This window comes from Vicugna pacos, chromosome 18 (genome assembly GCF_048564905.1).
Source record: "Vicugna pacos chromosome 18, VicPac4, whole genome shotgun sequence".
Classification (NCBI taxonomy): Eukaryota; Metazoa; Chordata; class Mammalia; order Artiodactyla; family Camelidae; genus Vicugna; species Vicugna pacos.
Window position 1 is genome coordinate 12,890,068 of NC_133004.1, and position 14,310 is coordinate 12,904,377.

The 14,310-nt window shown below is 50.4% G+C and overlaps 1 protein-coding gene across 2 annotated transcripts in view; it reads right to left on the reverse strand.

Moving 5' to 3' along the window:
* Positions 1 to 14,310, reverse strand: part of SNX29 (sorting nexin 29) — a 478,692-nt gene that overhangs the window by 123,080 nt on the left and 341,302 nt on the right. Inside the window, exon 19 of one of the 2 annotated variants that reach the window (XM_072942172.1) lies at positions 1,740 to 2,759. The exons of the other annotated variant lie outside the window; for it this stretch is intronic. Within the exon in view, the coding sequence (XP_072798273.1) occupies positions 2,637 to 2,759 (123 nt within the window). The 3' untranslated portion in view covers positions 1,740 to 2,636. Of the gene's footprint in view, positions 1 to 1,739; positions 2,760 to 14,310 lie in introns of those variants that run through there. 2 annotated transcript variants of the gene reach the window in all.

Genomic DNA, 14,310 nt, shown 5'->3' on the forward strand with positions numbered 1-14,310 from the left:
AAGAACTTATATCACAATGGGAGAATAGCATATAGTGGTGAAAGACGATTCTGACAAAGTGCAGACTGACGGGAAAAATTACGTTAGATGAAAAAGCAGGACACAAAAGTTCATCCGTAGCATGATTCCACCTACAGAAAAAATGCATAGAGAAAAGACTAGAAGGAGATATTAATTGCAACTGTTATCTGTGTGGTGGGGCTGAGTCATTTGTTTTCCTTCCTTCTAACTTTCTTTTATTTTCCAAATTTTCTATAATGAGCAAGTGCTACTTTTAGCATTTAAAAAAATTTTTTTTTAAGCAACTGGCTATTGTGAACTAGGGCTGAGTCCTAGCTTATTTTTAATCCTTGGAATGGACGCCATTCTGAGTTTTGATTAAGGGTAATTCAAGCCTTTGAAATGTCCAAATTGTCTCTGTTGATTTTTGGAGGCGAATAATTGCATTTTATCCTAAACTTATTTGCAGCTCAAATACAGCTCAAAATCTTGTTTTGATTACTTGTTTAGGGAAAGAGCAACAGCAGAAAATGCGCAAGAATCACATTTGCATGATGGGTGATGAGGCAGGGAATTACAGTTGGGGGTAGAAAGAAATGGAAAAACCCCTGAATATTCAACAGTGTGTACAGAATGTAAAGCCTACTGCTACATTCACGTTCACACCCGACACATTTTCTTTCCCCTCCACGCAATCTCCCACGTCCTCAAAGGTAAAAGGCGCATCTGATAAACAGGGCTGCTGCAGGCAGTCGTGCTTTGAATAACCGCTCTGCGGGAGTCCAAGCGCTTCATTTGATTTTCCTTAAGCAAACCGTTCTGGGAGCTTGTCCTCAGGATGGTTCTCCTTTCTCCCGCTAAGCCAGCTGGTTTCTTTCAATGTCTCCCCAGTCCATTTTGAGCACAAGAGAATTCTGATGCTTGAGGTTGTTAGCGGATGGAAAGACCCCTTAGTTGGGAAGCCCATCAAAGTGTGGGTTCTTGCTGCTGGCTGTGAAAGAGTTTGCACAGCAGAGGCAGAGGGACAGAGTGAAAACTGCTTTTATTTCTCAAAAGCGGAAAAGGAAGGAAAGCACTTGATCAAGAAGAAGGAATGAAAAGCACTCGAGGGAGGAAAAGGGGCTGGGGCGGGGAGCCGTCAGCCAAGGCGGCCAGTGGAGACAGCTGTGGCCCAGATCAGGCCACATGGACTTTCATGAGAGGCATCCACCATCGTGTCCTCGTTCTGGGTGTGATGGAGCCAATCAGTCCTTGTTCGAATTTTTCAGTCCTCATATGGACTTCTCCAGTCGTTGTCACGGCAATCGCCAACTGTCATGGGCTGGCAGGTGTGTCATTTAGCATGTTAATACTTTATAATGAGCGGATGAGGCTCGAGGTCCAATGGAAGTCAAATCCTCCACCATCTTGGACTGGGTTCTAACCAGCTCTTGTTTCTTCTCTGCGGCTGCCTCCTGAGGCTTAGGTAAGAGTAACTGGTTTGCTCTTGGAGGCAACAGTCTTGGTAACACAAAGTAAAGTTGACTTTAACCAGCATGCCTGCAATCTGGTAGCCCCAGCCTCCCTCGCAAAGAAACCATCTCCAAAGATTCTGTTCAGCTAAGTTTTAAAGGGAAATGAAGGAATAGATAGGTAGTCAGAGTCACTGCTGTTCCCTAATGCCTTCAGGTTTGTCCTTATCAACTGCCTGAGCTTGCTCTTCTATGACTCAGGGCACCTGAGAGACGCCAGCTTTTCCACAAACAAGAGGCAGGAATTGTGGGGCGGGGGGGTGTCACACAGAGTTCTGCTCCTTTTCAAGGTCAGCAAGACACCAAGGAGGACCCCTGGGACCTTCCCCTGGGTTCCAGCCTTTCCTGATGACAGACCAGGGTCCTGGGCAGTTTTATTAACAGCAAGCAGCTCCAAGTAGGGCCCATTCTTTAGGTCATTATTTTATTTTGATTAACCACCAACTGTCAACTGAACAGTAGTTGCTACTAAGTCAAGAGCAACTCCTGTAGCTAAAATATATTTTTCCTTTCATGAATGATCTTCTTGTTTGTTTTCCCCACTATCTGTCACAGAGAAATGCCCAGTTTTGAGGTAAAGTTAGAAAAAAGATAAGGAAAGGGGAAGAAAACATACAAAATCTCACTGCCCAGAGAAAATCATTTTTGGTTCATATTGGAAACTGGATAAACTGGCAGCCCACGCAGGTTAAAAAATTTAATTACTTGCCAACATTTAAATATAAGAGATATACATGTTTAAATCCAGATTTCCATTTAAAATAAAAAGCCTGAGAGACTGGTGGACACAGAGTCTAAATTCTTGCATGGTGACGACTGGTTGGTGCTGAGAAGTAGCTGAACTGAGTCATTTCTTGCCTGCATATGAAGGTCTGCTACAGTTGATTTAGAACTTTCCATTTATTTTTCCTTATGCTCATGTATACATTTAAAAATGTTTAGGTTATTTTTTAAATGGGACTGTTATATTTTCTATTTAGTTACCTACTTCCCCCGTTTTGTCACATATAGGAGAGAACCTTCCAAGCTGACAGATCAGATTAACACGATCATTTTTAGTGGCTACGTAATACTTATCCATCCTGGCTGATTGTTCCACGTGTAAGCGTTACTTGTTGACATATATCACATTACTGCTCCACCAGGTATTCCATCTCCTCTCTCAGCAGGGCTCCCTCTCTGCAGTCCTCCCCCCCCATAAGAGGATTGTTCTTCCTGGCCCATCACCGTCAGGTTTGAGCATGTGTCCTGCAGAAGGGGTAAGCATCACTTGTGAGCAGAAACTTTCAGAGGCAAACAGTGCCTTCCATCTTCTCTCTTCCCTCTGCCGTGAGAGCAGTTCAGGACCGCTTCTTTACTTGGGATCCTGGCGTACAGACAACACGGGCGGGTGTAATCACAGCTGCCCCGGGATGGGCGTGTAGCGTGAGTGGGAAACAGACATGTAATAAACTTAACATTGTCAGCTACTCAGATTTGGGGACTGTCTGTTACAACAGCGTAATTTAGCCTCAGCTGATTGATATGTTAAAGTTATACTAAAGTAGTAAAACTTAAAAAAATAAAATAAAATAACTAAAAAACTGACTAAAACCATTTTCAAAGGTCTCTGGCCAGTGCCCGAGCCTGGCCCCGAAGGTCCTGGCAGGATGTGGCCGGGGCCGTAACTCCACGCGCTGGGTCCAGTGTAGGACGATCCACGGTGGCCCTGCAGGAAACACGCCGACTTGCGCGGCTGAGATCTCAGAGACGGTTATCTGTGTCATGGTGTCCAAGGGCAGAAGAAAGCAGCACAAAACCCAGGCAGCTGTAAGCAGCAAGGTGCTCACGAACAAGAGCACAGAACCGAACAGCGACCCAGGGAGGGGCAGGCCCCCAACACCCGTGCGGCTCAGGGCGCCCTGGGACGCGCGCTCTTCCAGTGAGAACTGGCCCGGGCCTCCCCCAGGTGCAGCTGGGCTCAGGGTCTGTCTTGCTGTCTCTCTCCCCACTGTACACCCTCCCCCAGTTTCCATTCTCTCCCTTTTCAAACTATTGTGGTCGATGTCGAGTGGACCTCATCTAACTGAAAACTGTGCACCAGGGCTCCTGGTCCTTCTCCTCCCCCAGGGGCCCTGTGGTCTCAGAGCCAAACAATTTGCTGCTTTCTTGACTAAACAATAAACAAATAGGAGATAATCCCGAGGCTGGAGTCCTCAAGCGGGACCTATGACATTTGCTGAGCTGAGGATTACCCACAGCTTCACTCTGTTTAACCTCTTTGGGATCCGCCATGCCCAGGCCTGGATCCTGGTTTCTGATCATGTGCTTGGTGATCCAGCCTTCTCCTCTCTCCTGGCCCCTGCACTGTCACCTTGAGCCCCCCTAACCTAAGCAATCTGCACCAGTCACACCTCACCACCAGGCCCCCCGAGGGCCTGCTTTGAGGGGGGGAGGTTTAATGGGGGGAAAAATCTATACTTAGAATAAGCTAGCTGGACTCAAGTTTAGATGATCCCGGTTTTGTTGACAACATCCAACCTCCAAAACACCACAGGCAGAGAGCAGCTGAACGTATGCTTCTCTCCAGCAGGCGCGATCAGGGTGCTGACCTTGGCCACGTCAAGTGTCAGAGCTTCTTCACAGCCTGTGCAGCCTGGTGCTTGTCAGCCTTGGCCTCCACAGTGAACACAAGGGTGTTGACATCTTCCGCCTTCTTCACGGCTGACTGGGTAGCCAGCGAAAACCCGATGATGGCACAGTGGCCAAACTGTTTCTCCCATTAACCACAACAGGCACCTCCAAGAGCATGGATTAGCCTCGCCTGCCTGTGTACTTAGATAAACACACCTGGCGTGTTTTTGAAATCTAGCTTCTTTCATTCAACATTGTTTGTGAGATTCGTTCATGTTGCTGGGTGCTGTTGCAGATCCTCCTTCTCCCCGCTGTCCCGTGCGCCCGTGTGAATACGCCGTAGATGCTTTGCCCGCCGTCTGTGGACGGGCATGTCACACTTGTTATTCTGCACTTACTTACGGGGTTGACGAATATTTGTTTTTCCCTCACCAGACGGTAACTCCATGGTGAGAAGGACCTACTTTATGTGTTCTCATTACTATTACCCAATCCTTAACACAGTTCCCTATCCCCAATGGGAGAGGGAGGAAAGAATGAAGGGAGAGAAGGAGGGGAGAGGGGAGGAAGGCAAGACATGTCACCAGTCCGTCCAAAGATGGGACCCCACCCCCAACTACAAAGTCTGTTTCAACAACCAAGTTGAACAATTTCCCAGTCCCTGCTTGCTGTAAGCTCCTTCTCTCCTTGCGTATTTCACATTAAATGAAGCCCCTGGGCTCTTAAAGGATTCCTGCCTCTTACTGCCAATAAAGATACTTGGATGTTATTAGTAAAAATCTGCAGGAACTATAAGTCCCTGGCTCCCAGAAAAAGGCTGCTTACCAACATTCTAGTTGCCTGGGGAAGGGCCCTAATACAGAATATTATCATCTTCATGTTATCAGCACGTTCAAGAGAGAAAACCATTCACAATTATCTTTCCAATGTTCTTTGTAAAATATGCACTGGTAGAAAAAAAGCAACCCAATAGTCAAGAAATGCAAAACCAAGCTCCTGCAGGAGGTGGAGAACAGAAAATGACAGAGGGGGTGGGGAGGGCTCAGTGGTAGAGCACGTGTTCAGCATGCACGAGGTCCTGGGTTCAATCCCCAGCACCTCCATTAAAAAAAATAAACCTAATTATCTATCCACCAAAAAAAATTTTTTAAAAGAAAAAGAAAATGATAGGGGGGCCTCCTGGCCAGGGACTCAAGGCTTGGGCTGTGGCCACCCCCTAGTGCTCCACTCCTGAAGGGCTCTGCCTCTCACCTGTGACAGAGGTTGACAAGAGGAAGTCACGCACCGCCACGTGGGAACAGAAACTGGCTTCTGGAATCTGTACAGTACACGTCCTCCTTTTTAAACGGGAGACTTTCCAGTCCCACCTGTGAGGCTCTAGCTCAGACACGGGCACAGTCGAGGCCACCTGTGGTCCTGCTACCCTCTGGCCGACAGCTGAGAAGGCCTGAGAGTGCCACTCGGTGGAGCGTGTCCTTGGTAGTGAAAACGAGGCATCACCGGCACACGAGGCCCCCACCCACCTCACCAGCTCCATCTTTTGCCCACATGCCTAGACTCTCCACACAAATTCTTGCTTTCCCAGTGCACGTATACGTATGTTGGCCTGTTCATTCATTTAATAAATACTTATCAACAGGTGCAGGTCTAGGCTGCAGGATACAGCAGAAAAATAAGACGGTGCTTGTGGAGAAAGAGTGAGAGACAGTAGACAAGCAAGCATGGAAATACATTAAAGGTGGGTGCTGTGGTGTGACAGCGAGGTGGGTACACGGAGAGGACACAGGGCTAACGAGTATCCACTATGTGCCAGAAACCGAGCTTGGCCCCTTTCTTAAACACCTCACTTAAATCTCAATCCTACACACGAGGTGGTCAGGAGCTCCACGTCACAGACGAGGGACGGAGCCGGTAAATAACACAGGTAGGATCTGCACCCCAACCCCAAGCCCACAGTGTTTAAAAAAAAAAAAATGGCAGGACCACGCCAGCTACGATTGCTTTATTTTTCATGAAAAATAAAGGTCCAAGGTGATGGGTACGACTTCTAAAAGCCAGGGCCGTGGGTGGGGGTGGGGTGGGTGGCAATTAAAAGCAGCTACTTTGTACTTCTAGGAAGTCTAGGCAAAGATCCCGTCAGGAGAGGTGTGGGAACTAACTAGGGCTTTCCGTTCCCCGGGCTCTGCCGGGCCCTTGACTGAGGACTGGAAAACCAGCTGTAATGCACAAAAAATCTTAACAGTGAAAAGATTTCCAAATCTTTCCTAATATGATGGGGTATTCAAGGGAAACACGGGCCTCTTCTTATTCCTGTAGCTGTAACTAGAACTTTCCCATCGGAGGGTGGTGTGAGTTTAAGCAGATAAAATACGGAGAGAACTTGGCACAATGTCTGGTACACGGCGAGAGCTCAGGAACCACAGCTGCTGCATCCGCAACCATCACCGTCCTCCTCAGTCATCGCCATCAGCCGTCCCCATCCTCAACCATCCTCAGCCTCGTTAACCATCCCCATCCTCCTCCTCCCCCCAGTCACCACCACCGTCGCCACCATCTACCATCCTCTTCCTCCTCATCTTTATTTCACACCTCTCTCCTTTTTTTCTTAGGGAAACTCAGTTAAGAAAGAGGCAGCATTTATCTCTTAAAGAACATATTGCTGGAAGGTCATCTAGACCGAGGTCTGCAGCTCATCCCTGCTACTCACTAGCTGTGTGACCTCGGGTAGGTTACTACACCTCTCTGACCTCAGTTTACCCATCTGTAAACAAAGATGAAAATACCTCCCTTCACAGGGTGCTGGCAAGGGATCAGAAATATGTATATGAAAGGCTCAGTAAGTATAACTGCTTACTATTATCCGTGGCCCCATGTATCTGTTTACCACGTCCTTTTTCACATAAAAATGGGCAGGGCCGGGGCAGACTTGGTAACTTGACACAGCTACATCCACAGTCCAGCACCAAGTGTCCTCCAAATCACGTGCAGCAAAATGCACCTTGTTTTCCTTTCTGCATCTTCTAGTAATGGAAGGGTTCAAACCGGGCTTCCCTCTTAAGTCTTCCCAGGCTCCCCACCTCCAGGCTGCCCCCTGCTGTCTAGGCCAGGACAGACCAGCAGCATCGCAACCCAGAGGGGAGACTCCTCCTCTCCCCTCCCTCCCCTCCTCTCCACCGCCCTGTGTGCTGGTCCTCACACCGTCATGCAGAGCAGTGCGATGGCCGTCATGCCACCGATGGTCATCACTCCGGGACCTCCTGAGAGCCCCTCCCTCGGCACCCGCGTCCTATCTCACAGTCTCCGCTCTGTTGGACCCTGAAAAAAGCAGCCTCCACGTGGCCGCCAACTTGAGCGGCTTCCTCCAGCTCCAGACAGCCAGAGCAGTCTGGCAGGATTTCACTCAGTGGGGAAGTCTGGCACGGAGCTGGAATTCACAGCCTCCCGGGATGAGTCTGCCGGCGGCACGGGGAGATAACCTTTAAAGGTTGGACTCGAAATGCTCTTCTGTGTTTGGGAGGGTAGCACAAAGATCCAAAACTTAAAGCAACAGCCCCATCTCGGTCCACCCGCTCCCACAGCTGACTTCTGATTAGGAGACCGAGGCTTCTCAAAGTCCAGACCAAGGAGGGGAAAAAACCCAAAACCACTGCAGCCTTAATGGTCTAAGTGCCTCGGTTCAGATGAACACTTACTAAGGTGATGCAGGATCTCCCCTAACGCCAGCACAATTCAAGCTCTAAAGATGCTAAGAGAACTCACCCAAGCACCTACTCACCAATGGACAGGGCTGTTCTTTTAAATACAGGAATGAAAGAGTTATTACTCCTGTGCCACAGGCCTGGGGAAAACGTTCCTCGCATAAACGTACATCATGACAGCTGCCATTTGAACAGCTACCTAGTGGCTGACCGACTGTTTCTACATCTGGCCCCCTTCACCTTGAGTGAGCCTCAGGGCGGGAGCAGGAGAGGGCGGGGATGGGGGGCGGGGACAGGGGGGCAGGGATGGTGGGGAGGCAGCATCTTCAGATGAGGAAACTGCAGATCAGCATCATGCAGACCGCGATTCACATCATCCAGTCACTATCAAACCCCACGGCCCAGGAGGGATGGACAGACACTTGTGCCCAAATATGCAATCACCTGGAAGAAAGGAGGGGGTGACCGGGTTCTGGACTCCCTGCTGGAGAAGGATAACTGAGACTGGGGCCCACCATGTGCCAACAAGTGCACATGTGTGGGTGTCAGGACACACACTACACACGTCTTCCCATCCACAGGCACACGTCTGTGCCCGAGGTGGCACGCACCTGTCCAGTTGAGCAAATGGGAACACAGACCGAGCCCACTGCATCCTTTCCACCCGGAGAGGAGGCCAGGCCCCGGGCTGGAGAACCATTTACTGCTCACAACCCCACGAAGGAAGCAGCTGCCCTATTTTAGAGGTGGGAAATCTGCAGCTTGGACAGGATGACAGATTCTGTTATAAAAGGTCACATGACTATGAACCAAGTGGCAGATCTGGGCTCCCACTTGGGCTGACTCCAGAGTCCACATCGGAACCACCACCTCGGTGCTCAGGAACCCTGATGAACCTGCGCCCCAGACGCACCACCTGCTCTCCCCTCCACGGCCGCACTGCCAGGCTAACCCGCCGTTCTCGCTCACCCAGACTCCTGCCGTCCTGATTGGACAGGTCGGCGGGCGAGCAGGCAGGCAGACAGACGGACACAGCTGGCTGCAGCGCCGCGAGCCAGTCCCCCACCTCCCTCCGCCCCAGCCTTCCGGTTCCTCCCGTGGACCAAGCCCTGTCCTACCCCAAGGGCTTTGTATGCGCTGTTCCCTCTGCCTAGAATGTCCCTCTTCCATTTACTCAGTTAACTCCAAATCGTCTTTCAGGAATGAGTAGACGTCCTCAGAGAACTGGCTTTCTTACCCCCAATTAATCAGGCCCCTTCTTGTCACCTCTGGAACCCTGTGCTGTATTCCTTTACAGCGCATACAGTTTGCACCTACGTAGTCATTTGTACATGATTTCCCCATTACTATGTTTAAAGCCTCTTCTCTGATGAGACAGCAGGGGGTGCACGGGGGCAGGGGGATCACGTCTATCAAGCTCACCGATGTACCCCCAGGACCTAGCACAGTGCCTGATCCTTCAGAGAAGCTCAGTGGATCCTCACTGTCTGCCCTTCACAAAGTCCCTCCTGCTGATCCTGAACACCTACCTCCAGGACCCAAGGCTTCGCGGCAGGTGCTGGGACTGGGGCCTTGAGTGTATGAAGGTGATCCTGGGGAAGCTGGCGGGGCGGCGGTGCAGCGGATGGTAGGGGCCACCCTTGACCACCAAACTCTACAGAAACGAGACTGCTACTACCCCACCGTACCACAAGGCAGCGTGAGACCTGGGGCAGGCCAAACTCTCTGAACCAAGGCTGGGCAAGTTGCAAGCCATGAGGAAAGTTGTTTGAATCAGTTAGGAACTGAGGCAGGATCTTGACAACAAGAAGGATCCAGGAGAGACTGGTGGTTTAGGAAAGAGTCTGACAAGAAATGCAAAATAAGAAGAGAGGGGTCTATCAGGAGAGAGCACGGTTGGAGAATTGGAGTCCAGAGTATGAAGTCAAGATGGCAGACATGGGCTTCCCACTGGTCAGGATGTTTGTAGGTTCGTTTGTAGTTTTGTTCATTCATCCATCCACCCATCCATGCATCTACCCATCCATCCAATACATACTGAGCTTGCCTCCCCTGTTCTAGGCACTGGGGCTACAGTAGCAAACACAACTGACAGTCAGCTGCGCCTTCATGGAGCTGACCTACTGGGCAGTAGCAGGCCACAGCCTGCATATGGTGGCACAATGTGGTCCTGGGCCTAGATTTCAGGGCCAGGTCCAGGCTAGGACATGGTAAACATGGTAGCCACAGCCATGCTGACTGCATGAGAACCATGGCAACAACCTACGTGGCTTTTGCTGAGATACCACAACAGGGAACAAGAGGCTATGGCACACTCTCTGCTCAGGCCACCCTGGGTTAGGGGCAAGTCTTTAGTCTACAGTCATAACTCTGCTGGCCCCAAAGCACCCAGAGGGAGCTCTTTCCAAGAAGAGCAAGGCTGGGGGTCAGTAAGCATACCAGCTGCTTCCTGCCCTCACAGCCTCAAGATGGACTGGAGGGTACCCGTGTGCCCACTTTTCACCCTGGGGCAGCAAAATCAGCAATGATTAAGAGCAGCGAATGTGCGTGTTCACCCATGCAGACCAGCAAGACGTGACAGTCAGCCAAGTTTTCACAAACTTCTAAGCTTGGAAATGGGCCTCGGAGGTCATCTGGTCCTTCCTGCATAGGGTAGGGGTCAGATGTGGCTGGGGGTCAAAATGAGCACTTGGTAAGACCATCCTGCCTTTGAAGGGCTCTCCGTATTCAGTCTTACTCATCAAGTAGTCAATGACCAAGACTGTCTCTGTCACTTACAACTCCATCGCCAGCACTTAGCCCACTGCAGGGTGGCTGGGCAGACAGACAGACAGACAGACAAACAGATGGTAAGAGAGCTCACTGATGTGCCAAAACCTATTTCTCTCCAACTTCCACTCACTGGTCTCCATTCTGTTCTTGGAAGGCAGCTGAGAGTCCAAGTAAAAACCCTATACTTGGGTGGGGAGACCAGCAAAAATCTTCCAACTTTGGACAGGTTATTTGCTTACCATTCAAACATCTCATTCTCCACCCTTAACATGAAAAGAATGTCTACAAGATCTTGGAGCTGTTGCAACAGTGAAATGAAACAAGCATAGTACTTCAGTAGGTCCACCAAGAGCCTACCTCCTTGCTTCTCAAGATTTGTGACCAGAAAACAAAAGAACAAACATTCAATAATTCTCGTAACAAAGTTAAAAAACAAGTAAGACTCCAAAACATATAATAGAAAGAATTACTATCCAAAGGACTCGTATAAATTGACAAGAAAGTGATGAACAATTCCACAGAACAATGGGGGAAAGACAAAAACAGGCAATTCACCCCACCAAAAAAGAAAAAGGCAAATTAAAGCACTGACCAAAAAACAAAACAAAAAACAAAACCACAGACACATGCTCAACCACATGAGTAATAAGAAAAATGCAAATTCAAACATCGATGAAAGCAAATTTTTCTGTATCACGTTGGTAAAATTTTGAAGATTAATAATACGCAAGTCTGGCAAGGACGTGGGGACAAAGTATTTTTTTGCCCTGGTGCTATAATTGAAAATTGGTTTAGCCTTTCAGGCCTAGTAAGATAAAAAACGCATGCACTTCTCCTCAGCAAATCCGCTGCTAGCTCTTTGTCCTGGGGAATTACCTCCGATGTACTCAGAGAGGTCTGTACAGGGACAATTCTGGCAGCTTTGTTTGCAAGGGGCAGGAAATAAAACAACCTAAATGTCCGTCATCAGAACGGATATATAAATGATTCCTTCATACTAGGAAATATTCTGCAGAAGCTTAAAAAGAGTACGGAGGAGAGAGGTCTGTTTACCGAAGGGAAGGGCATGTATCATGCGATCCCATTTATGTCCAACAAGACCAATAAACGCCTGATAAAACCACCACGGCATTCGATGGATCCCTGTGGAGCAGAAGTTCCGTGTTCCAGGGGACGCTGGCAATGTTTGGAGATATCTAGTGTTGTCACAACTGGGGAGAGGGCAGAGGCCATATCAGGTAGAGGCCAGGGATGCTGCTCAACGTCCTACGATGCACAGGTGAGACCCCACAAGGAATTATCTGGCCCCAAATGTCAACTGTGCTGCAGCTGAGAAATCTTGGTGCAGAGTCACTTAAATGTCACCAAACTGGCTCCTAAGCCAACCTGAAGGCTTCAAGGGGCCATGTGCTGTTTTTGCCAGCCTGACACCATCCCCCTTCCGCTGGTAAGAGCATCCTCGTTTTCCCTTAGGGAAACACCTTGCTCTCCCTGGCCTGCAGCTTTAGGAGGAGGTACTGGAAGCATGGCGCCCAAGTAGACACAGAGATTAGATGAGGGGCATGGCCCCTACCACCGAGGGACAGCGGGGCTCAGCTCCAGGACTACTGACAGCAATGGAATAAACAGAGGCCTTTTCCAATCGGAAGAGCTAAGCTGCGGGGACATAAGCCTGGAGGTGCCCACAGACATCCTGCCCCCACGGTCCGGCTGTGAACAGAGCCAACGCAGACAGCAAAACAATCTTCTCCAAAGACTGGAGACGGTGCATGCTGAGCATGTGCTCTACCACTTGAGCTATACCCTGCCGCTCCATCCTTTGTTTCTTCAACTGACTTGAGCTGGGTTTCCTTCTCCCACAAGGAAGAGAGTGCAGGTGTAGATCAGGAATTAGTACCCTGGTTAGAAGAATCAGGTGGTAGCTAGTTGCTCACACTGACCCGCTTTGAGGAGTCCTGGCCTGGATGTGAACAGTGACCACCTCTCAGGATCAGGGTCCTGCCAAGGAGTTGGACGCGTCAGACGCCCTGTCATCCAGATGTTCGGGACCGCTCAGATTCAACCTCTACCGCCAGTCCTTGTACCAGGACACGGTCCCCCGTGGAAACCTGCCCACAAGGGAACAAGCACAGGGACCGACATATGAAAGCATCAGAACTAAACTAAACAGGCCAGGGTCGTCGGCTGCGACGCTACTGGTACTTGGTCAGGTCGGTGTTGTGGGGCTGTCCTGGGTGTCACAGGATGCTGAGCACGATCCCTAGCCCCCACCCCCCACGGCCCAGCGCGAGATCTCAGACAAGTTTAGGCAGGTTTACAGTGCCTGCTCCTGGTGACGGGGAGAAAGAGCAGACGTCTGCGCTGACTCTGGGAGGGGGAGCCCCAAGTCTTGGGACCAGAACTGCTATCGGGCTTGTGGAGAAAACCCTAGAACATCAGGGCAGAAACGGCACAGACGACCAAACCACGCCCAGAAACCCCAGACCACAGACAGATAAAAAGGTGTCCTGCCCCCTCTTACCCACGCCACTAGGAAAACAGTTTTCTGGCAAAAAATCCTCACTGTCAACACGAACACTGTGTTGGTCTGTGTTGGGAACGGAGATGCTTTCTTTCCTGAATAGGTTAATTTAAGGGACACTGGCATATGCTTTTACAGATATCGATGAAAAGCAGTAAAGTTCTTAAGAATTAAAATACCAACCAATTTAATTCTGTACTATTTACCTCTGTAGTAGAACAATAATTGGTCATTAAAAAGTGGCAGGTGACTATCATGAGGAGTGACAAGGTAATCGTGCCAGGAAACAACGGTTTCCCAGCATGCAGGGGTCCTGGAATTTCAAACCACCACCACAGCCAGGCAGCTTAGGGCCGTCACACTTGCATTGGTGGGCTTCCAAGAGGAAAAACTGGCCCCTACCTCCCTGATGCCTTCCCTTTCCCCTTCCCGGAAGCTCAGAGCAGAAAGTCTGCAGCCAGGTGGACAGAACGGGGAACACCAGGAAGCTGTCCAGTGGCTGAAGGCAGAGAAGGCTCACCCGCCCGTGGTCCACACAACCGCAGTGGGCGGGAGCGGCAGGCTCAAGAAGAGCCGACAGGGACTCGGCTTTTGAGGGGGAATCATCCGCGGCCTTTCTGGTTCCCAGTCTGAGCAGAGCGCTGCCCGGTCTGGTTTTCTCCTCTCCCCTCGGGCTCACGTGAAGGGGCTGTTTCAGCCTCACAAAGCTGAGGATGAGGCCACATCGCTCCACGTCCCGAGCCCACGTGTCAAAGTGGGAGACAAGACTGGAGGGAGGTGGGCTCCGGCCATGCCCTGGGAAGTGCTGCTCACGCCACCGTCCAGGCTCCCCGGACAAGCTGACAGGGAAGGTTTTCTGTCCTGTCTTCTGGCCCAAGAGCTCCTCCCCAGGGGAGACGTGAACTTGAAGGCCATCAGTTTTCACCACCCTACAGGGGAAAAACCCAAATCATTCTGGGTGTTTCAAGAGTCAAGCAGGCATTCCCAGCCTGGGTCGGGGGCACGGGGCAGGTGGCCTGGGTGAGAGAAGACTCCTTCTGCCTCCCAGCTCTGACCAGGGCCACTCTGCCGGCCTTACTTCATGCCCAGGCTCAGCGAGATGACGCCCTGGGAGGTGGGGAGCCTCATTCCTCCTGCCGCAAATGATGGCAGACCAACCCCACTGTCGGGTGGATGGAAGGCTTGATGGACGCAG